At 47.9% G+C, this 24,292-nt stretch overlaps 1 protein-coding gene across 8 annotated transcripts in view; it reads left to right on the top strand.

The window, feature by feature from the left end:
* Window positions 1–24,292, top strand: part of NPAS2 (neuronal PAS domain protein 2) — a 178,118-nt gene that overhangs the window by 105,774 nt on the left and 48,052 nt on the right. For 4 of the 8 annotated variants that reach the window (XM_084752944.1, XM_084752937.1, XM_084752939.1 and 1 more), the window contains exons 4-5: window positions 4,170–4,261; window positions 12,744–12,833. In XM_084752944.1, the coding sequence (XP_084609070.1) occupies window positions 4,170–4,261; window positions 12,744–12,833 (182 nt within the window). The remainder of the gene's footprint in view (window positions 1–4,169; window positions 4,262–12,743; window positions 12,834–24,292) is intronic. The other 4 variants (XM_084752940.1, XM_084752941.1, XM_084752943.1 and 1 more) reach the window with 1 other exon arrangement.

The raw sequence follows: 24,292 nt of genomic DNA, 5'->3' as shown, positions 1-24,292 counted from the left end.
TGACTATCCAGCCCTAAGGGAGGGTCTGTGCCCCCATCCTCCGCAGTGCTGAGATCACAAACACACACCACCATGCCCAATTTGTGTGTATGTGTGTACATATGTGTATGTGGTATGTGTATATGGTGTGTCTGTATGTGTGTGTACATATGTGTGGTGTGTGTGTGTTTATATGTGCATGTACATATGTGTGTGTGTGTGTGTGTGTGTGTGTGTGTGTATGTGTGTTCTGAGGATAAAACTCAGGTCCTTGTGCTTGCAAGGTGTGAACTTTGCCAACTGTCTTGGTCAGGGTTACTATTGTTTCTATTGGACACCATGACCAAAAAGCAAATTGGGAAACAAAAGGTTTATTTGCCTTCCACATCACTGAAGAAAGTCAGGACAGGAACTCACACAGGGCAGGAGCCTGGAGGCAGGAACTGATGCAGAGGCCATGGAGGGTGCTGTTAATTGAGTTCTCCTTGTGGGTTGCTCAACCTGCTTCCTTATAGAGCCCAGGATCACCTGCCCGGGGTGGCACCACCCCCTGTGGGCTATGCCCTTCCTCAGCAATCACCAGTCTGAAAAATGCCTTACCAGCCTGCCTATGACCTAGTCGTGTGGAGGCATTTTCTTAATTGGTGCTCCCCCCTCTCAAGTTGACCTACAACTATCCAGGACACCAACTAAGCTCTCTCTCCAACCTTGAGACCGCTAACTTTTCAGTAGGCTTGTTCTTGCTTTGTTTTATGGCAAATCAACTAATATCATGTTGGTAACTTGAAATCGGCCACTGTAAATGTATTTAACACAGAAATCAGTAGAACTCCAGACTGGGACCTTTTATTTGGAGAGTGGAGAGCCTTTACCAATAGACCACTATGGCTTACATTAGTGTTATTTTTTAATTTTTAATTTATTTTACATGTATGGATGTTTTGTCAGTGTACCACATGTATGCCTTGTGCCCTTGGCGGCTAGAACAGGGTAAGAGATCTCCTGGGGGTGGAGCTTTAGATAGCTACGAGTTGCCATATAGATTCTGGTACTTGAATCCTTGGGATGATTAGACAGCGCCTTCTCTCTAGCACCATCACACCAGTGTTTGTAAAGCTCCCGTGCCATGCCGATGTGCAGGTAGGGCTAAGAAGCATATATTTACACACGTGTAGCCTCTGCAGGTAAACGAAGAACACAAGATGAGTAAAGAAGATCAAGTCCAGGACTTGGTTATAACTATTTAGCTTTTCTTCAGAAATTCTTCAAGAACCTCTATTTTCTCATCTTGGGAGGCAAATCTTACTTCTGGAACATCCACGCCTTCTCTCTACAGCAAGCCAAGTCAAAATCAAAATATGGCCCCATTTTGTTGTCGTAAGCCTTTGTGTCAACGTGTCTCCTGTAAGACATAAGCCCTTACTTTCTATTAGTATCAAAGGATATTGCGTGCCCTTGAATGCTGCTATCTGAACTAGTATTCCACATGTCAGGCCAACCTGCTCGTTATCATCTACCTGTACGGGAAGCCGGTCTAGTATGCTTTTGCCCCAATGTCACATCCCAACCCTTGTGTCTGCCTCTGTGGGTGAAGGTGAAGAGGTGGCAAAGGCTGTAAAGTCACCTTGGAAGCCATTGTGGAGGCTGTGAATATTATAATTAGCAGCCACCTCTCATCCTCCTGCTCCACAATTCTACTCTGTTGTGACTCGGAGAGTTCACCTCCCAACTACTCCCCGCATGCCTGAACAACAGACAGTGTGTCTTGCGTATTACGAGATACCTAGAACACGCGTCAGAGCTCTAACTCCTAGGGTCCAAGGGACGTTTCTACCCACAGGGAGCACATGGACCTTATGTCTTTGCTAACCCTGCCATCCACCTATAACTTATAATAGCAGTCACATCAAGCGCCAACGGAGTGCGGACTTTAATTTCCCTTCACCATTAACTTGAACGGACCTCTTTGTTAACGAAAGATCTCTTTGGACGAGCACTCTGCAACTTGACCTTAATGATCTGAAAGGTTTTTAAGTTGAGTATGTGAATGCGAGAGAAAAGAGAGTTTAGGCTACGGCAATGGTTTGTGTCAAGACCTGGGAATTCCCCTTTACTCGCTTGCATCAGCTGGCACCCCCAAGATGAACTGTGGCCTAGTATGTGTAGCAACCCCTCTCGGCTTTCCAGAATGTGTTTTACTATGCGCAGCATGTGGCCTAGCATAGTGAGGCAGCCCTTGCCATGGATGTAGACTGCCTCACAGCGGGCACGGTCTTCTCTAGAGTTCTTCCTGTGCTTGCTTACCAAAATCTCTTTTAAGTTCTCCTGCACACCTTTACAACTACCGTGTTGCTTAGTTTTACGTCAACTTGACACAAGCTAGATTTTTCTGAAAGGAGAGAACCCCAATTGAGAAAAAAAAAACCTCCATATGATCTGAGTATAGGGCATTTTCTTAGTTAATTATTGATGGGGGATGGTACAGCCCATTGTGGGTGCTGCCATCCCTGGGCTAGTGGTCCTGGGCTCTATAAGGAAGCAGGCTAAGCAAGCCATGAGAAGCAGCCAGTGAGCAGCATCCCTCCATGGCCTCTGCATCAGCTCCTGCCTCCAGGCTCCTGCCCTGACTTCCTTCAGTGACGTGGAAGTGTAAGTCAAATAAACCCTTTCTCCCAGCTTGCTTTTTGGTCATGGTGTTTCATCATAGCAATAGAAACCCCGACTGCAACAATACACATGGTGGACAGGGCAGTTTTATCTAACAAAAAACTGCCACATGTTCTTTCAGACATTTAGAAGAGATAAAACTTCCCAGTAGAGCTTGGATTTTACAGGGACACTGGTCATGAGAGAAATGAGTCTCACACATAACTGGGTGTTTCACACCCTCCTCCTTCACGGGTAACTGCTGACTCCATCCAGACTCGTTCAAACAGAGGATTCACTCTCTCTCTCTGCAGGAGAGAGACTGCCAAAATCGTGGGTGCAGGGGTTGGGGTGCTGCTCATTGGCACTGTGTGTCTGGCGTCTGTAAGGTTCTGGGTTTGATGCTTAAAGCTTAAAATAAAGGGGGTTAAGAAAAGAACCTTGAGCTCTCTCCCCAGTGCAATGGGCAGGTTCTCAGCCTGAACAATTGGCTGCCTTCAGGGAGTTGTTTAACAGATTGGCTTTTTTCTCTGAAGTGTAAATGGTACATTCTTAAGTTTTTCTTAACATGAGTGGGGAAAATGTTGGCTTAAGATAGAGGATAAATATGGAAAATATATAGATATACTATCATGTTTATAGTGTCTGTTGTACTATTGAGGTAATTTAATAATAAAACAAAAAGAAGCTATTTAAAGAGGTCTGCATAGACCAGTGATTATTAGAATGTTCACATTTGAACAATATTATCAGCTCATGACCCTGACAGAGCACAGATAAACTATAGATAAATAACGACAACAACAAAAGGCTTTAAGAAAATTAAATTCAGCTCTTGAAAGCAACTCTGTGGGCTGAGGCTATAGGAATATTCCAGCACCTCCCTAGCACGTGTGAGACCTGCACCACATGGAGGCACAACAGTCTTGAGTGTCCTTAGTAATGATGGCAAGAGTGAGAAATGAGCCCTGTCCCAGGAAACAGTGGGCCAATTTACTCTAAGCCTAAGGTGTTTCTGGATTTTTTTTTTTTACTTTGTTGTTGTTTGTTTTGTTTGGTTGTTGTTGTGGTGGTGGTTGTTGTTGTTGAGAATGATGATCCCAGATTTCTGAAGTGTTTTTTTCTTCACTTTGACCACAAACAAGTAATTTGAGGAGATACCACCGTGTTAGTCTTTCTTCCTTCCTTTATGCGTGCTGCTACCTAATTCTAGCTTCCCCAGCTTTCCCACTAGAGGCAAGGTCACAGAGGTCACCATTAGTGGCAGGCACTCTGTACTGTACCTGTGCTCACAATGGGGTACTCTCTTCTCTGTAGTCTCATTAAAGGCTGTGACAACATCAGCAGTGTTTTTCACCCCATCATATCCACAGTCCTAGAGTTTGGAAGTCAAGAGCAACATATGTCCATTGCTTTCTTTAATTAAAGATTTACACAAAATAAGATAGATGAGACATGTGCCTCATTTATTAGTTTCAGATCCAAGGCCCCTTGAATGTGGAGGCTTATGTAGAGTGTTGATTTTTTTCTTCCCCCTTTTTCAGAAGTCTCAGCACAAACAGAAATCTGTGACATCCAGCAAGACTGGAAGCCTTCATTCCTCAGTAATGAAGAGTTCACTCAGCTGATGCTGGAGGTAAAGTGCACTTTTCAAGTTAGCTCAGTAAGGCTGGGGACGTGGCGGGGAGTGAGCTGGTGGGGCACCTGCACAGGTACACGGAGCCCAGTAAGGCTGGGGACGTGGCGGGGAGCGAGCTGGTGGGGCACAAGCACAGTGTACCCGGAGCTCAGTAAGGCTGGGGACGTGGCGGGGAGTGAGCTGGTGGGGCACAAGCACAGTGTACCCGGAGCCCAGTAAGGCTGGGGACGTGGCGGGGAGCGAGCTGGTGGGGCACCTGCACAGTGTACCCGGAGCCCAGTAAGGCTGGGGACGTGGCGGGGAGCGAGCTGGTGGGGCACCTGCACAGTGTACCCGGAATCCTGGGTTCCGATCAGCAGCACCACGTGAAGCCAGGCGTCCTGGCCCACGCCTGTAACCCCAGTTCTCTAGAAGACTCAGAGGCTGGAAGCCGTACTTTGTTGCACAGGAAGTTTAAGGCCGGCCTGAGATACACACAGCCTTGTCTGAAAACAGTAACAACCACAACAACAATAGAGAAACGAAATCCAAGAGGAGGAAGCAGCTCGGCCGGTAAAGGGCCTACCTCGTGCCATGAGGACTTGATTTTGGTCCCCAGGACCGACACATTTAAGGATCCACGTGTGGTGACACACATTTGCAAGTCCAGCACTTGAGAGGGAGAGACAGGGAGAACCATGGAACTGGCTGCCCAGCCCGCCAGCCTGGTCTACACGGTGATCCTCGGGATAAAGGAGAAACGCTGTCTCAAACACAAATCAAAGTGAATGGCGCCTAAGAATGATGTCCGAGGCTGCTCCATGGCCTACACATGCACTCACACACATGCACTCACACACATGCACTCACACACACGCACTCACACACATGTATTCACATGCATGCACTCACATGCATGCACTCACATGTATGCACTTACACATATGTACTCACACACATGGACTCACACATGCATTCACACACATGCACTTACACACATGCATTCACACACATGCACTCACACACATGCACTCACACACATGCACTCACACACATGCACTCACACACATGCACTTACACACATGCACTTACACACATGCACTCACACACATGCACTCACACACATGCACTCACACACTCGCACACATGCACTCACACACATGCACTCACACACATGCATTCACACACATGCACATACACTTAGCACACAAATGTGTGCTCATGTACACATACATATCTGCATATGAATTCACATACATGCACATGTACTCACACAGGCATATGTGCTCACATATATGTACTCACATGCACGTACACTTACACACATTCCCTTGAACATGCATATATATTCACATATGCAAACATTCACATATATTCGCACGCATGTACTTAATAGATGAAACAGTTGGTAAGTTAGAAATTAAAATCTAGCTGCTTATTCCTTTTAGCTCTGTGCCCAAAGACAGCATCTGTTCGTGGCCCTGGAAATAGGTCTTGGAGCAGACATTGGCCTGTGGCTCTGCCTGCTATTGCTTCTGCTTCGGCTGCTGGGTTGGGATACCAAACAAGAACTCCCAAACTAGATGTGGCTGTGTGCTCTCTGTTGCCTCAGAGACTGTGGACTCCCAGCGAAGGGCACAGAGCAGGAACCAGGAGTGAGTGGAGGGGGACAGAGCCCCTCTTTAGAATGCAAACGCCCTCACTTTCTCCTTAGCAGGTACACAGTTGGAAACAGGTCTTTTAGAGCTTTTTAAAGCCTGCACTCATCACGTGGGGTGAGTGTTAGCCACGGGACCTATGCCTCCCATGCAGGCCATGCCCCTCTTGTGCTAAGATGGCGATGCTCCTTTCCCTGCCGGACAGAGTTGGGGGCAGAGTGCTGCCAATGAGCTAATAAACTCTATCAATGTCCTCAAAGTTTCTACATATGGGCAAAAGTCCCCATGACGGACCATGTCTGTACAAAGGGCTGGCAGTGCCCCTGAGTCCTGGCTTGGGGAGTTTACTGCAGGGGCATGCCTAAGGCCACAGGGACTGACAGACTCAGATGCCACTTGAGTGCAGAGAACCTGACAGGAAAGCCCAACAAAGGGAAGGTCATCCCAGGGAGGCTTCCTAGGATACGTCTTCTGATAGCTCATCTGTGTGCCTATATAAGACTGATGTAAACTTCAATTTCCATAGATTAACTGTGCAGAAAACAGAAAGTACTGGAATAAGAAAATGCCAGAATAAAGACGTCTAAATATTATGAAACATAAATGCATTAATGAACATTTGCAGCAAATGAAAGCTACTTAACTCTGCATGGGAACTATATTTAAAGAAAATACAGAACTTTCTGCAGAAGCAATGTATTTTAAGTATGTTAAATTTAAAGCAGCTTGTGAAATATAATGTTAATTTGATGCATCATTATGCTGCTTTACAAGCATTGATTTATCTTCTAATTCCTGTGGGAAAGGAGTTAAAAACACATCACCCTCTGGAATCAGCCACTTTGTAAGAGCTTCTCAGCACAACCTTTTTTGTTCTATCCAGTGGGTTCCAAAGCATCAAAGGATTTCACAGGACAAGGCATCTATAGAGTTTTAAATTTTGTGATAAATTTATGTCTGGAAGAAAGGATTAGCAATCAGGACTAGCATTTCTAGAAAAAGAGTTTAGATTAATGTAGATAATCTTAAATTAGTACCCTTATGCAGCTGCTCTCCAGGGCAGAGTCCTCAAAGCAGAGGGAGTGGAAGACTAAGGGTCTGGCTCGGGTCTGGAATCACCCTCTGTCCAGCCCTGCTCTGTGGCAGGCAGCTGGGTTTGTACCACCTAGTGCTGGGCTCTGACTGTACTGAGCTTGCCTTCCAACCTGTTGCCCTTCCTTACACGCAGGCCTGGGGCGGAGTCAGCATCGCCTCCTGATTTCTGCCCCATGGTCCAAGCCTTCCCGTGTGCCCCCTCAGATGACCCATGAGTGTCCATGGTGTCTGTCCCGTTCCCGCAGCACATCCTCCTGTTTCAGAGAGCATGCCCTTCCAAACTCCCATCTTTGTGGCCAAAGGCATCCTTCTAATTCAATGAGGACACGGCCGGCCTGGGGCCATCTGTGCCCTCCGGAGTCTCTAGTGATTCCAGGCTTGAGTCCTTCCTTCTTCCCACCATCTGGCAAAGGGGCACAAAGCCAGATGTCAGGACTTGCACTATCATTAAGTACAGAAGAAGAAAAATAGCCCAGCTACAGACCAGCATCTCTGGTCTGGTAACGTGTAAGCTGAGAAAGACTGGCCCAAGCACTTGGAGAAATGACTCAGAAAGAGAGAAATGTCTCTGCCTCTTTCTATTTTTCTTTCTTTTTTTCTTTCTTTTTTTTTAGCTATATCTTTTATTTTTATGTATGTAAGTGTTTTGTCTGCATGTGTGTCTGGGCATCACATGGGTGACGGGTGCCCATGGAAGTCAGAGTAGGACATTGGATACCTTAGAACAGTTAGACAGTTGCGAGCCACCATCTGGGTGTTCTGCAAAAGCATGTGCTTTAACCTGCCAAGCCCCCTACCCAGCCCCTAAAGGAGAAAAAGCTCTTGCTGGCCGGGGATATGGGGGATTCAGGGTCTCCCTGCTTGCTTTTCAGGAAGGCTTCAGGAATCTTTTCTCTTAACCCATGCACTATCCCAAAGAAGGTGAAAAAAAAAAAGAGTCCCATCAAAATTAGGAGTCTATAGGTAACAGAGTTTGTGTCTCTGTAATATGCATCTGGGGTAAGCCCCTGGGGCCTGCGGAAATCCCCTCCCATGGATAGGGCCACGGCGTGGTTCTATTGCCTCACATAGTACAGCCATAACACAGAGACTCAGTGTGGGCCTCCTACGGTTTGTGGATAATGCCAGCTGGTTACAGTCATCTCACACCTGTGAGTGTCTTCGGTTTTGTAATGCCCACATGCTTGACAGGCTCAAGAGAGGCATGGCCTCGCTACATAAAAACAAATAAATACATGGAAAGAAAGAAAAACAGCTTGTTCGGTCTGCTTTTCCAGCATTCCCATCTATTGCTAGAACAGCCCAGCTGATATCATCAGGAAGGCTCCCTCCAAAACCCTCACCTGCAGGGGGGCTGCAAAGAGCCTGGAGGAGAATGGGGGTACCACAGGCTGGAGAAAGGAGGTGTTGGGATGAGGTGAGAACCGGTTCTAACTTACACTCAGCTAGAGACAAGAAATTCTGGGGTGCTGTAGCCCTGTAGGGTGACTATAAGTACAGTAATGTGGGTTACAGACAGTGGATGAAAGAATTCTTAATGCCTTCAACACAGAGAGATAGGAAAGGTTTTAGAGAGACACCTCTAACCTGACTTAAATATTACACTATCTAGACATATATCAAATACCCCATGGGTAGGGACAATTTTATGTTTTTATATATCAGTTATAATAAATCTAACTTAGGGCTGGGGCTGCACTCAGTGGCAGGGAACTTGCCTCTCACATGTGTCGCCCTAGGTCCACTCCAAAAGAAACTACTGAGCTGAGGTTGCTGTGACAAAAATAAATTCAAAGTTTAAAAAGAAAAATAACTTACAAGAATAACCAAGAGGAGAGGTTTAAAGTTAGTAGGCTTTGCTCTTGTCCACCATAGCTCACAAATCTAACCAAGAGTGCCTCGGTCTCACTGGCATTGTGCACCTGATCCTCGATGCCCTGTGCATTGTGGGATATCTTACAGCATCTCCTGCCTCCACTCACTAGATGCTACCATCAAACTCCAGTAGCAAGAACCCCAAATACCCACAGACGTTGCCAGACATCCCAAGGCTGATCCACTGATGCAACATGAAAGGATGTCGTTCCTTTAAGAGATGTGCTCAGAGTGAACCAAAGAGCTTCCTGTAAGACCTGAAATGCCGAAACTGCTAGAGGAAAGGTTAAGACAGAGGCAGAAGCAAGAACTGAAAGCATCCCACTGGCATGGACAACAACCTCAAGAATAGATAAAGGAGATGACATAGCATTTAAAGGCTTCTGCATAACCAAAAAAATCTATCAGCAAAGAAAACAAAGAGCCTACAGGACAGGGACTGTCTCACACCAGCTATTCCTCAGGCAGGATGTTAATATCTAGAATATAGAAGGAACTAGAGAGACCAAAGACCAAAATAACCCATCAATAAAATGACCTAATGAGAAATTTTTCAGAAGAAGAAACCTAATTGGCCAATAAATATTTATTAAGGTCTTCAACATCTTTAGCCATCAGGGAAATGCAAATTGACACTTCTTTAAGATTCTCTCTCACCTTACTCAGAATGGCTAATACCAAGAAAGCCAATGAGGGCCTGAAGAGGTGGTCACATGACTCACATCCTGCGTACCAGCCCAGCCCCCGCATCCTCCTAACTTCACCCCACTGGCACCTTATCCAACCTCAAGGCCCAGCACAACCTACTATGTCCACGTCAGATATGTAGTCAACAAAAGACTCATCCAAAAAAAAAATGCAACGAATATGAAAGATCCGGTCAGCATGCACCGCCTTACATCCACCGGTCCTATAGAAGAATGTCTCCCAACCAGAGTCACCTGGATGAGCCCAGAGGACATGGAGCATAAAGGACCACTCTTAAACGTCATCAGAGGAGCCAAGCCGTTTAAAGGCTCAAAGAAACAGTTAAATAAACTTGGAGTTTTCTTTTTTATATTTAATTTTATTAATTTATTTATATTACATCTCAATAGTTATCCCCTCCCTTGTATTCTCCCATTCCTCCCTCCCTCCCATTTTCCCCTCACTCCCCTCCCCTATGACTGTCACTGAAGGGGACTTCTTCCCCTTTTATATGTTCATAGGGTATCAAGTCTCTTCTTGGTAGCCTGCTATCCTTCCTCTGAGTGCCACCAGGCCTCCCCATTCAGGGGACATGGTCAAATATGAGGCACCAGACCACGTGTGAAAGTCAGAACCCACTCTCCACTCAACTGTGGAGAATGTCCTGTTCATTGGCTAGATCTGGGTAGGGGTTTGAAGTTTACGGCCTGTATTGTCCTTGGCTGGTGCCATAGTTTGAGCGGGACCCCTGGGCCCAAATCTGCCTATCATAATTTTCTTCTTGTAGGTTTCTAGGATCCTCTGGATCCTTCTACTTTCCCATTCTCCTATGCTTCTCTCATCTAGAGTCCCAATAGGATGTCCTCCCCTCTGTCCCAGTTTCCTGGTTAGTGAAGACTTTCATGGGACATGCCCCTTGGGCTAACTTAGAGTTTTCTAACCTGAGTGATGCTCAAGAAAAGACGGACACAAGGCTGAGTGGAATGATGAAGATGGCCCAGGGTTTGAAAACGGAACTCAATGAAGAGAAACACTGAAAAGGGCTAAAGCTGAGATGGACATAGAATGGAAAACCTCAGCAACCCAGGGAGAAGCCCATGGGGACGCCTTACAAGTAGACTGGAGCAAAGAGAAGATGAACTCAGAACCTGGAGATGGAGGAGCCAGAGCTCACAAGCAGAGAACATGAACAGAAAAAAAGTTAAAACATGGGAAGGGAATGCGTGAGGAATGTGGGACACCGAGGAAAACCAAACCTCTGAGTTATAGGCAAAGAGAAGGGAGAAGTCAGTGAGAGACCAAACCTTTGACAAAATCATAGAAGAAGACTTGTCAAAACTAAGGAAAGACGTACCCAGTACTGATAGAAGAAACACACAGAGCATCAAACAAACAAACAAAAAGACCAGAAAAGAAAATCCCCATGGCATATCATCCTGAAAACCCCGAGTACAGAACAAAGAAAGAGTCCTGAAAGCTGTGGGGGAAACATGAGCCACACACACAGTGGGTGCTCTGTCCTGGGCTTTGCTGTCCCACGCTTAGGACGCCCTTCCCACTTCACAGAACGAATACCCTTATATGGAAATAGATGCTCAGCAGCTCCCGGGGACGACTGAACTGAAGGCATGCAGAATGTTTCCAAATCCTTCTAAACACTCCTGTCCCCCCCCCCACCCCACCCCAAAGAAGCAGAAAGTTCCCAGACTTGGAAAAGACAGTTCAAAGACATGGCCGGTGTAAGAGCAGTGGCAAGCTTCCCGTGGGCATCCACCTGAGCCTATGTGTCATCCCCTCAAAGATGTATTTCCTAGCGAGGATGCCCTTGCTTTCATTCACTCTGTCCCGCTGGGTTCCCTGGGTAGCCAGTTGCCGGTGTGACACCTTCTTTGCCGAATTACTACATGGTCTGAGTTTTAGGAGTCATCTTTGGGTTGTGTCACATGAAAGCATTATAAACATTCACAGACCATCTCAATACATCTAAGAACTCAAGTGGCTCTACCCTGTAAAAGAGCCTGGTCCACACTTATCCACTCATAGCCAAAGCAGGTGCCTAGCAGACAGCATATACGCTTTGCAATTTTTAGACGTCTGGAAACACTTGTGCCCGATGAGTTAGTTCCAAAGCCCCCACTCCTACCCAGCCTGGTGGAATACAGTGGACGTTCCTATTGAAGCAGGTAAGGATTGGAAACAAGTTTCACTCTCTTGCTGCCTCGGCCTCCCAAGTGCTAGGGTTGCCACCTACCCACCCCCAGGACCCTAATATAGATGGTTTCTGCTATAGCTGCTTCTGCGGTGATGGCCACAGATGGAGGTGTGCCATGTCCAGCCCAGCTCCGGGATGGACCTGACTGGGGATGGATGACAATGAAGTCCAATGGAGACACCGCAGTGCCCCGGAAGCTCAGGGTGTTTGTTACACAGTTGAGTGGGGAGGCAGGCAGCTTTAGCTCAACTTGGCAGGAGCAGTCTCTGTGGAGGAGCAGTCTTCAGGTCTTAAACATCCCTTGAGGGTGGGGACCGTGGCCACCGCGGACATTTTCTGCACACACTGTCTACATCTGCCCTTGGATCAGAAGGGTGGTCTTTTGTATTTTCCCACAGGCCTGAGGCACTAGGGTCCTGGCATGGCGGGCTCATGTCAACAGCACACATTCTCTCGAGCCTTCACACATCCAGTGGCTCCTCTGCTTCTCACAGAGGTCTGCTTTGGCCTACAGGCACATGTTTCTATTTGTAAGAGATCTCTTTCTATATATATATCACAGTAAACATTCATTCCTGTGTTCCCAGTGGTCTTGGGGGCAGGGGCTGGGGACTGTCGCGTGCTGCCGATGTCTTCGCGTGGGAGTGATGATGTTTCTGGTTCATCTCAGTAGCGTGCCTGCCATTAAACCTACTTAAGCAATCTCCGCCACTGCATTTCATTTTATGATACCAATAGGTCAACTTTTTGACTGAGCCCGCAATGCTTTTGCTAGCACTTTGCATGAGCCAAACAAATTGTGTGCAAAACCATCCTGTGTGTAAGGCAGGATAGTACGGGGAGGTTATTTATAGACACGGTCTGAGGATTACAAAACAAAGCCAGTGTCATTTTAAAAAATGGATCTTTTGCTTTAGTGTCATGCTCTGTCTTAAAAGCATCTCTAAGAAGCTTTCAATTGTTGCATTCCCAGGCATTAGATGGCTTCATCATCGCCGTGACAACAGACGGCAGCATCATCTATGTTTCTGACAGCATCACTCCTCTCCTTGGGCATTTACCGGTGAGTTTCTGTTCCAGTGGCCTTGGCCCGTGCACATTTTCATATTTTCGTGGAGAAGCATTCAGAGGAGGTGCAGGTACGGGGAAGCTCGTGTGAGAAGATGGTGCATGGAGAGTTAAGGAGTGTCTAAGCTCTGCAGAACCAAGCCAGGCCAAGCCCAAGGTCTTGGGACAGACGACAGGCAGAAGAAGGCACGTGTCTCCATGAAACAGGCATGCCACCATGAGCTCATCGGGGCCAGGGCAGAAGCAGGGATGGGACTGCCATGAGTGTGTCTTAGTGCCATTAGCAGAGTTCAGAGAACAGCAGATGTCCCTGGGCAAGTGAGAGCCGATTAAGGAAGGGGAGGCAGGTACAAGATATGGTTTGGAGCTCACTTGGAGACATGTCTGAAATCGCAAGGAGGTCGTGACACCAATCACCCTAAGCTGAGTGCTTTGCAGCAGTAATGTTTCTGGGAATTAAAATGGGAGATATGGTCCGACCCGTGTTGTAGGGGCCTTGGGGAGTGAGGAGGGACTGCCCAGATAGGGAGGAGAGGGCCAGCTGCAGGTCCCCTGTTCCTTCTCTCTCCCTTTATCAGTCTTTTGTCTCCTGCCTTCTTCCTTTCTCCTGTGCACAAGCCTTGCTGGCTCCCTGTTAACAACAGCTCAACATGAGATCACTTGCAGATCTACACCAGGCTAGCAGAGGGCCCGCCCTTGAGGAAAACTCAAGCCTATGCCAGCGTTCTCATTTCTTGCCTTACCGTTACTGATTACCACAGGACTTGGCCTAAAATGTCGGCTCCACTAGGAGTGACACATGTGAGTGATGAATAAACATCCTTTCAGCCTGGCAGAACCAAGCACCCCACTACTAAGCCTTGCATGCAAAGGTTAGGCCCCCCAAGCAGGTAGCAGCTTGCCAATGGAAGCCCTGGGCCAGCATGACGCTAGCAAACTATCGTCCCCTCTTCATAGCCATGGCAGGCCAGGGGGCAGCATGATCTTGCTCCAGAGGCATCTCTGTCTGTCTTGCGATGCTAATCCCTGCTCTGCTGAGGGCTCAGGGCTTCTTCTACATCGCCTTAGCCTATTAGCTCCTTGGAAGTCAATAGCCCAGCCCATCATTTTGCACATAGCTCTGTGTACCTGCAGAACTATCCCTTGGGTTCTTGTGCTGTTCCAGTGTTTTAGGTTTGAAAGGCACTTTGACATTTCTGGGTGGGTAGCTTCCCATGGCATCATGGGTCTCACTGTTTCCTGATGCCAGAGTGGCATGGCCAGGTGGGGTGTCTCTTCCTGGGGCAGCTGTTAGGAGAGGTTCCTTCTGGTCTTGAAGGATGTCAATGTGCACCCACACCTTGCTCTTTGTGTCAGTCAGGATGACGGTGACGGGTGCAGAAGTGGCCTATGCTCGCTTCATCATGTCTTATTGGGGATCATCTAAGGACAGCTGAGAAGAGAGGGGAGATGAGGTGCCTCTTTGGTGTGGGGGGGGGGGAGGGGGAGTTTCTAAGTTGCTTTGAGTGGAAAACACTGTACCAGTGATGGGCCCTGACCAAAAACAACCCAGCGTGACCTGCTTTCTGGCTGGCAAGGTAGACCAGGGCCCAGAGCTGTTTGGGTAAACAGGGTTTTAGTCTCTTCTGCTTTCGGTTCTCATGATTATCTGATGACCCAGTTGCTATATGTGCAAGGGGAACGTAGTCATTTTTCTGACTTGACTTTTTGGAGCCCTTCGGGACTACCCTGAGAAATAATGGAAGGACCAGGAAAGACTTCAACTCTTACTCTGTCATGCCAGACCCTTGTGTGTGCTCACTAAGTGTCCAACTGCAGAGGCTCACACCTCGACACCCACAGCAAGGCCCCACTAGGCCTGAGCCCTGGGACGGGAAGTCTAGCTTCCATTGCCTGGCCTTCCTGAGGTCTTCCTTTGCAAGTGGGATGGACAAAGGGTTTTGAGAGCAGAAACAAGCATTCCACTGTTTCTTCTGGAGATCATATCTCCAGAGCTGAGAAAAGCCCCAGGACCCAGGCAGTGAGAGCAGAGGCAGAGGCTGAAACAGAGGCAGAGGCGCCACTATGTAGAGCCCAGGCTGGCCATCACTTCACTATGGTGTGTTCCTGGTGCCAGGGATTTGAGTTGCAACTTGAGAATTCTTTTGGTTACTTTTTCTTTAATTTGCATTTCCCTACTTTAGGGTGTGTCTGTAGAATCGTCAGTGTTTGCAGAAAGTGAGGGAGGATTTCCTTCAGGGCTTCAGTCTGAGAAATTCCATTAAGAGTGGCCATTAAGAGCAAGCACACACTGAGCACTGCTTGCTGCATACCAAGCCGTATGTCTCGATGTCCGTAAAGTACTTGGAAGGGTCCCTTGCTGCCCTTACTGACCCTTACAGTAAGTAATGCCATGAAGGTCATTACCCCTGTGCGCAGATGAGAAAACAAACAGTACAGAGAGGTCAAGTATTGACCCACAATACCACAGACAGCCAGGGGTGTGACTGTGCTGTGAACTAGGGTGATGGCTCCAGAGCCAGGAGCATAACCACTACTCAGAGCTCTCTAGAGGGCAGGAAAAGGAGCCAATTCCCTGAGTCATGGTGAGTGGCAAGGAACAAAGGCAGTCACTCTGTCACTCTGCAGAGGAGGTGGCTGTTGAGGAGGTGGCTGGCTGGGAACAATGAAGAGGCCATCGTCCCCAACAGCCATGTCACAGGCAGGCTTGCCAAGGCCCAGTCCCACATCCCCCTTGATGGCTGCGATGGAGAAGAGTCAACAAGAATTCTTACCAAGAATAAGTGAGCTTCAACACTCTTTTCGTCTTCATGAGATGACGTTCCTGATGGATTTTCATGCAGCAATTTCCTGATGAGACATCATGAACTTGTCTTTTTTTCAGTATGGCAAAGGAGAAAAAGGAGAATGAAACAAGCAAAAAAGCAAAAACACCCTCAAAGTAGAAAGTGATTTTAGGATAAAAGCAATTTTTTTGGTGGTGTTGACATCAACGTATCTGGCCTTTCTTGGTGTCTAGAGTGAACACAGGCAATCAAAGCAGAAATGGAGTTGTTGTGTGTACGCATGTGTATGCACGTGCATGCCCACACATTTCAGGAAACCCAGGGCTAAAGGATCTTGCTTATGGGATGGCAGACTTTCATGAGAAATGCTAGGAAAACAGGCTATATGCAAAGGACCAAAATTGGGAAGCAGTCTGGCTGAGGCAGAACCATGGTAGGCATGAGTGGGTTTCCTGTTTGGAGTTTGTGGGTTTTTTTTTTAAGCCACCATCCTGGTTTCCTTTTCTGGTTTGTTTACTAATATGGTGTTTGCCTGAAGCACTGGGTCATGGTCCACCCTGAAGATGGAGACCATGTCCCAGCCTGAGTACGGTACTATGTGTCTCAGTGTTTATGAACAAACCACCAGCTTCGTAAATGGGCATGCTCTATGGGAGCAACTATCTGCCCAGAGCTTGTCAAAGTGGGCATGCCTCAGGAGAGAGAAAGGTAAGCTTGTGGACATCTCAAGCCCCAAGAGAAACCTATAGGCTGAAAAACACCTTGATGTGAGTTACATCTCTAGGTAGAAGAGCCATTAAGGACAACATGCAGGCTTATCATGAGATGTGTGGGCAAGTTCCCATGAGGCTTACAGTAGAGAGACCAGTCACATACAAGGAAAGGAACAACCTCTGGCTTATGTTACTATAAAACACAGCATCAAGGCCAAGGCCAGCAGAGCCACCCTCCAGGAAACGCTCCCCTCCCCTCCCCTCCACTGCAGGAAATGCCCACAGTCAGTCATGACATCAGATTGCCCTAAGGCAGAGCCCCATGTGATTACAGTAGAAAGCTGGTCATGGATTGGAGGTCCAGGCCTCCAAAGTAAGTGTGTGTATGTGTGTGTGTGTGTGTGTGTGTGTGTGTGTGTACTTTCTGATTTGCATATATATTACACACAGGTATATATGTGTGTGTGCATACACAAATATATATATATATTAATGTGTATTTGTGTGGTATACATATATACACATATATATCATATCTCTAGCATTTAAACTAATGACTAAGTAGGCAAGAACGTGCAGGCAACCCATTCATCACTGAGATCGAGCAGGGCCCATCTGTCACTCTCTCATCACGCCCCACCTAGAGACAATTGTCTTCCTAAGTTTTAAAATAAACTGCTTTCTTATTTTTCTTTGCAGTTTTATTAAATCTGAATTGTTTGCTGAGCTATAATTTTGTAGAGGTTAAGAATTTCATACCCTAAATGTTTGGAACAAAGAGTGTTTCAGTCTAACATAGTTCCCTCCCCCTGCCAAGAGTTTTGCTCATTTGCATACATTTGCTTATGCCTTTATATTTGCATAATGAAATGCCTTGAGGATAAACTCAAATCTAAACAAAATAACACATCTATGCTTCAGACACACCTGACGTTCGCAGCCTGAGGAAAGTTCTGGGAGTTGTTTTAAGCCATCCCATGCATTAGACAAAAGTTCATGGCAGAAGATTTTCCTAAAAGTTTCCGGTTTGGGAGCTAGAGATAAGACTCAACACTCAAGACCACTGGCTGCTCTGCCCTGAACTCAACTCCCAGCACCCTCATGGCCGCTGGCAACCCTTCTGGAATTCTAGTTCTAAGGGATCCAGTGTCTTCTACTGGCCTCAGGGGCACTGCACACACATGGTGCATACACACGTGTACAGGCAAGATTCTCACATACATAAAATAATTTTTTTTTAAGTCTCAAGAAAATAAAACACCAAAAAAGTTTCATATTTTGGACTTTGGGATCAGAGATGCTCACGCTGTGCTGCCCTTTGTTTGTCTTCATGACTTATGACGCTGATGAGGTGACCCAGCGGGTCAAAGTGCTTGTCACACAAGCCTGATGACCTCAGTCAGAACCCTGGAACCTGTGACATAGAGGGACTTTCTCTGTAAGAGGCAGATGATCCATGCATGGTCTGAACACTGGTTCTCAGGGAGCATAGCTTCTCTCTCTCTCTCTCTCTCTCTCTCTCTCTCTCTCTCTCTCTCTCTCTCTCTCTCTCTCTCTCTCACACACACACACACACACACACACACATTTTATTGACTCGTTGTGAGTTTCATATACCCTAGTTCAGCCCATCTCCCCATTCCCTCATATCTGCTCTTGCAACCTCCCCCTCCAAATGAAAAAAAAAACGCACACATAGAACCAACAAACAAAAAGCATAGAAACCATCTCACTATGGAAGCTGCAGAATGCCAGTGTTTCCCACAGAATATCCCTCTGTCCACACTTCTTCACTTGCAATGAGTCATTGGTCTGCTTTGAGCTCCCTGGCCTCTGTGACACCATCAACATTGGATCCTTATCAGGAGTCCTCCCCCGTCATCCTGTTGTTGCCCCGTGTCATGCAGATCCTACAGGCTTGGATCAGCAGGACTGGCCCCTTCACTGTTTACAGATGATATAGGTTTTTGAGGTGGGACAACTCAGAGCCCTGGATCTGGTCCTGGCTAGGCCCAGTGCTGACATCAGCAGGAGGCAGGGTCAGCTCTCTTGCTCTCATGCCCCGTGTCAGCCTCACCCACACCCTCGCCTCCAAAGCCAACTCCACTGTGCTACCCAGCCAAGGCACGAGGCCTACTCTCCCAAGCACTGCAGCCTGCAAGGGTCTGGGCCAGCTGACCCATGCCTTCACAGGCTGTCCAGAGCTCTGAATAGAGAGAGGGGCAGGGCCAGTTCTGCACAGTCCCTGGACATCTATGTGGTCCCCAGCAGCTGCCCTGACCAGGGACGTCCCCATGGTCTCTAGAGGTAATATGAGCCTCAGACATCAGCACTGACCCCTGAACTATGTTGCCTTGGACCCAGACATGGCCCTCAGTGGCAGACTGAGCCGGTACCCCACCCCATGGCACCAGGTGGCAGGGCTGGCCACTCACAATACCCTCTCTAGTTCCGTCTCTTCACATTGCCCAAGCTACAGCACTTCCTTTCCTCTCCAATCTGACCCCCACTTGCTCATTGGGCTGTAGGCTGGGCACACAGCTAGCTGGCCAGTGGCATCCTCCTTCTGTGCTGTGTGGGCCACCTGTGCAATCACTAAAAGGCAGGTGTGTGGGTGGCATGGTGGTCCACAGATCTCTATCTTTCTTCCTCTGCCCACGCTGTACCACATGTATTTGACTTGATTTGATTTTTATGAGTCCTAGGCATAAAACATCTTTGGCCACCAACCAAGGCATCAAGCTAGGATGAACAAAGGACTGCCATCTACTCTGCCCCTGACTGATATAAGAACAGCACCATCACCAAGCTGTCTCTTTGCTCATTGATGAGCAGGGGGTGGGGGTGGGGAATCAACTGACACTAGATAGAAAAGGTTGACCGTGAGGCACATGTCTTACACAGGCCCAGAGCCCAGGGGATAAGAACACTGCATCCCAAGGGTCATTGGGGGGGTGGGGTCACCCTTTTGCACAGAGGAAGGAGTGTGGTCAGAGGGGTGACTGGCTTTGTGGAACAAGACGAGAGTATGCGCACAGATCCTAGTCAGCTTCTTTGAGTAATTCTAAGCTGCAGAGGTTGTTATCAAATCCTTCTTCACTCAGGAGTGAGCAGGAACTATGTCTGATCTATTGACAAGAGAAGCTTGCAGTTAGGACAGTCCAGGCTTCCAAACGCCAGGAATGCACACTGAGCCTGGGTCCTTTTAGCATAGGTGGCTAACGTGCAAACCCCTGTGTGGCTTAACTGCTCCCTATCCTTAGGGTAAAATGGTGAACAGAGCTGTGTTTCCTTTAGTTTGCCACTTTTTATATTTAGCTGTTGTTTCACTGAGCCATGGTCAAAGTGATTTCCATTCTGTCTTCTGGGAGCATAACCATCTAGCCATGAGTTTGCTTTGAGACTTGCCTAAATCTAAGTAGCTCAGGCACATCTCTCGGTGGCTGTCTTCTTTGCCGGAGTCAAGGCCTTTAGGATTTCCCTGAGCTTGTTGGCATCTCTTCTCAATAGGAAGCAATCCTGGAACCCCTCAGATTGTCCCCTTTACCTGTAGCCAGTAGATAGCTTCAGCTAGAACTGCTACAGCCGTTCAGGGACATTCTAGACTGCATGCCCCGCCCCCAGCCCACTTGCAGAGCCCAGCCATCTTGAAGTTGCTCTTTGTACAGGCTCACCACATTTTGCAGGATGCCACTGAACTAACGTTATCTGTTCAAGCATAAGAAGTCTCCTGCATTCATAGATGTCTCAGCTCATCCTGAGACTTAAGGTTTCGCAAGAAAAAAAAACTGAAAAAAACCTAGTGTGGAGCTCCAGGGAGGCCTTCCCGGGAGCATTGCAAGTGGGGCTAACCCCTAGATAATCAACCCAGGGTCTACCAAGTGGGAGAGAGCCCCTCCCACCTCCTGCCTCCCATAGGTAAGGGATGCTCCTGAGGACCAGTCAGACTGGAAGAAGACTGCAAATGCAGTGATCTCTCCTTCGTCTCTGCAATTGCTTCTATGTTAATCAACAGAGCTCAACTCATTCAAGAAACAGTGCAACTGCAGACGCAATTTACTCTTCCATCAACACTAGTGTTTCAATTTTCAAATTATCCCTGCTTGTGGCAATCTTTAGCATTTGAAAATAGCATCATAGTAAAATAAGTAGCAAATGCGCATAAGATCTAAGAGCAATACTAAGTCCTGCTTAAGTACCAACCCACCAAAACCTCACAACCTCCGTTTACCTGGCTTACCTACCTCTACCCATCCATCTTTGTGCCCCTCAGCATTCTAGCCTACCGTTGCTCTTCCACACAAGGGCCTCTCTCTTCCCTGTGCCACACCCACCCTGGGGGAAAGGACTTATATGAAACCCTCCAAGAAAAGACCATGGAATGACTTTGGGGTTTTAAAGAGTCTGAAATATCTTTTAAGAAGAAAAGCTACTGTCATCTGCGAGCATTAGTCATAAGCTAAAAATGCCAGAAGGAATTGGCTTAAAATAAAACCCTGAGCATCAGAGGGAAGAAGGTGAAAGCCAAACAGGGGTGATGGCATGAGCCGGTAGGAGGACCAGTAAGGTCTGTCCACAGGGGTAAGAACTCACGCGTCCCATGCAAGCCATGCAAGTCCTCCCTCTCGTAATTCCCAGGCAGCCAGCCAGCTTGCTCATGGGCCTTAATGCTGAATCCAGAAGGAGAGAGACCCTGTCTGCTCTGTAATGCTTCTTCTCCGTCTCCCAAATGGAGGCTGACACCCAGGTTCCCTCAGCAGTACTGCTTGGAGTTTAGCAGTGAACTGAGTGCCTCTCTGTTCGCAGCCTGACCATCTCTAACATGGTTTCCGGTGTCCTGCCCTTCAGACTGAGAGTGGCATCGCTTTAAATTGCAAGGTGGCATCCTGACGAACCTACCTATGAGCTGTGACAATCGCTAAATGGGCTCAGCATCCCAGGACATGCTGGAGTGTGTGTCTGGAATCTGGAATGTGTCATTAACTGCGAGGCTGACCTGGGCCATAGCTTCCCGTCACTACCCAGTGTCTCTGGGCCATTGGCAAGTCAGGCCGCCTGCTCTCACAGCCTCTTGGGACCCTCTGGCACACTGGTTCCTCCAGGCAGGACTCTGCAACCTGGGTCCAGCTTCTCTTTGCAGCATCCTTTTCCATAGCCCCCTGCTTCTACTCTCTGGCAGCCATGTGTATGTGTGTGGTGACTTCTGTCTCGGGGTTCTTTTCTACTCAAACCATTCCCCCAAACTCCATCCTACTCTTGGGTTCCACCTAAGGAGTCCTGCTTCTGGATTGTTCCCTTGGAGACCGCCCAGTGCTTTGTTTGATGTCGGAACCCATGGTTAAGGCTCTCCTCTAGGCACTTATGTTTTTAGTCTCCTCTTGTGGGGCTGGCCATCCCATTGGTCCACATGACATGCTGGGGACCAAAGATAAAACACTGAACAAACTGTGGGATTACTATGGATACAACGGAGGCAGAGGACACCAGCCTGCAGGTGTGCAAGCAAGAAAACACCACTGCGTCTATATGCATTCCCTACATGCTTGCTCAGCACTCCTAGCATTTATGGGGCGTTTGCTGTATACTGTTTGGTCAGCGGTGTAGACTAATGTTCTCATCTTAATCCTTACCCTTCCTCTTTCTTGCATCTGAGGAAAGTGTCGCTTGTGAGGCAGGCAGAGCCAGTGTATAAACCCTCTCTGGGACTCCTGTGAGCTTTGGTGTGACATGGAAGCGTACTGGTGACCCAGCAGATGGGCTGTCCTCACAGGCCCATAAACTAGCAGCCTCGATATGATCTAACAGCGTGTCAGAGGTGGGGTGCAGGGTGAGCGGTTAGAGAGAGCACACTCAGGAAGGGAGCTGCAGACTCGTTCAGAGGACATGGCTTCAGAGCTCAGCAATCCATCAGACGTAAATAAATGTGCAGAATGGTCAGGCCAGAGGCACCTGACAGACGGGAGAAAGGAACGCTGGGGGAGTGCTTGGTGCTGGCAACGGAGCAGGTAAAGTGCACAGAGCCATAAGAACCGTGTTTAGCTGAGCCCTGTTCCTAGGACAGGGCAAATCCAGGCACGGTTATAAGCAACTGGTGACTTGACATGACCTCGGGCCCCTTCTGGCTGCTAGGGAAGTCCAGCTGGATGAAGGACCAGCATTAGGGTGAGAAGCCTGTCCTGTCCACATCACTACTCAGGTAAGAGGTAAAGGCGATGCCGACAGGGGTAGACGCCACAGAAGCAGAGAAGTAATAGAGAGAAGGGCAGTGAGTGAAACCAGGCAGCCCACGGACACTGTCCTGGTTGGTTGGGCTGCTGCTGCTGTTGCTGCTGCTGCTACTGTTGTTGTTGTTATTGTTGTCTGTTTGACAACTGACACAGCTGGAGTTATCTGAGAAAAGGAACCTCAGCTAAGACAGTACCTCCATCAGATGAGGCAAATCTGTGGGAGCACTTTCTAGATTGATGATTTATGTAAGATGGCTCAGCTCACTGGGGGCAGGGGTGTTACTCCTGAGCAGGTGGTCAGGGGTTATACAAAAAAAATAAAGCAGGCTGAACAAGCCATAGTGACTAAGCCCATAAACAGCACCCCTCCACAGCTTTCATTTTAGCTCTGGCTTCCATATTTCTGCTTTGACTTCCTACCCTTGACTTCCCTCAGGGATGTTACCTGGATGTATAAGATGAAATAAGTCCTGCCCTGTTTGAGTTCCTGTCCTGACTTCCTTCCCCGATGAACAGCACTGTGGATGTGTTAGCCAGATTAACCCTTTCCTCCCCAACTTGCTTTTGCTCAAGGCCATTTTGTCACGGCGATAAAAAAAAAAAAACCCTAGGACGATGGGCACCAGTGTGGTGGGATATTGCTATGACAGCCTTGAACATGTTTTGGGAGGATTGTGTGAGGACTTTGGAACTTTGGGCTTGAAAAGTGATTACTGAGAGCTCAGCCACATATTCTGCTTGGAGCTCGGAGGGTTAAGAATGCTGAGAGCAGTGCAGTGCAGAAGACAGAGACGCCTGGCTTGTGAAGTTTAAAGACTCTATCAGAGCTGTTTGCATTGAGATGAAATCTGGGACGTGTTTCCTCAGGGTCATCACACAGAAGCTATGTTCCAGAAGTGGCCAAGGTTGTACCTTGTGCTGGCAGCCAGACTCGGTAGTGTAAGAGTCACCCAGGTGGTACTGGTTTTGAAGGCATGAACAGGTCATGGAGAGCCACTTGGGGTTGCCACTGTGAGAGGTTCTGGTCAAGGTGCAGCCTCAGTGGCAGTTGAAGGTGCAGGACTTGAAGGAGTCGTGCAGAGAAGTTGAGGCTCGGCATCACTAAGAGAAGAGGCTATGAGAGGCTGTTGGTGAAAGTGCAGCCCAGTTGCAGCAAGGGACCCCGGGTACCACGGGATGACCACCAAGAGTAGCAGCAGCAGTGGAGTGAAGACAGGCTGGGGGGGGTGTGTGCTACAGAGGGCAGAGGTGGAGAGGTGACCCGAGCCCTTTGGAGGAGCCCAGAAGATCGTGAGTGGATCCCAGGCACTGGGCATTCCATTATTTACACTGTTGGGGGTTTGGATTGGATTGCCACTGCCTGGTTCTTCCCTCTTGAAGTAGGAAAGTACTTAACTTTTATTTGATTTTACAGGAGCCCACAGTTGGGAGACTTTAAACTGAGAGAAGAGGAGAGGGAGGAGAGAGAGAGAGAGAGAGAGAGAGAGAGAGAGAGAGAGAGAGAGAGAGAGGGAGGGAGGGAGGGAGGGAGATTGAGACAGCCTAGGTGTGAATTTGTAAGGCTGTGGGACTTTTTAAGTTTGTAAAATGGTTTATATTGTGATGTCTTTATTAATATGTCATCTTGGGGATGAACAAGAAAGGAAAGGTTGTATCTTAACAGTGATGTGTGTGTCTGTCAAGTTGACCAGGGGCAGTTGTGCTGGCTAGTTTATGTCAACTCGATGT

This window comes from Acomys minous (assembly GCF_964271855.1).
Source record: "Acomys minous genome assembly, chromosome: 13".
Lineage (NCBI taxonomy): Eukaryota > Metazoa > Chordata > Mammalia > Rodentia > Muridae > Acomys > Acomys minous.
Note: the sequence above shows the minus strand (reverse complement) of the source record. Positions and strands in the feature narration are given on the sequence as shown.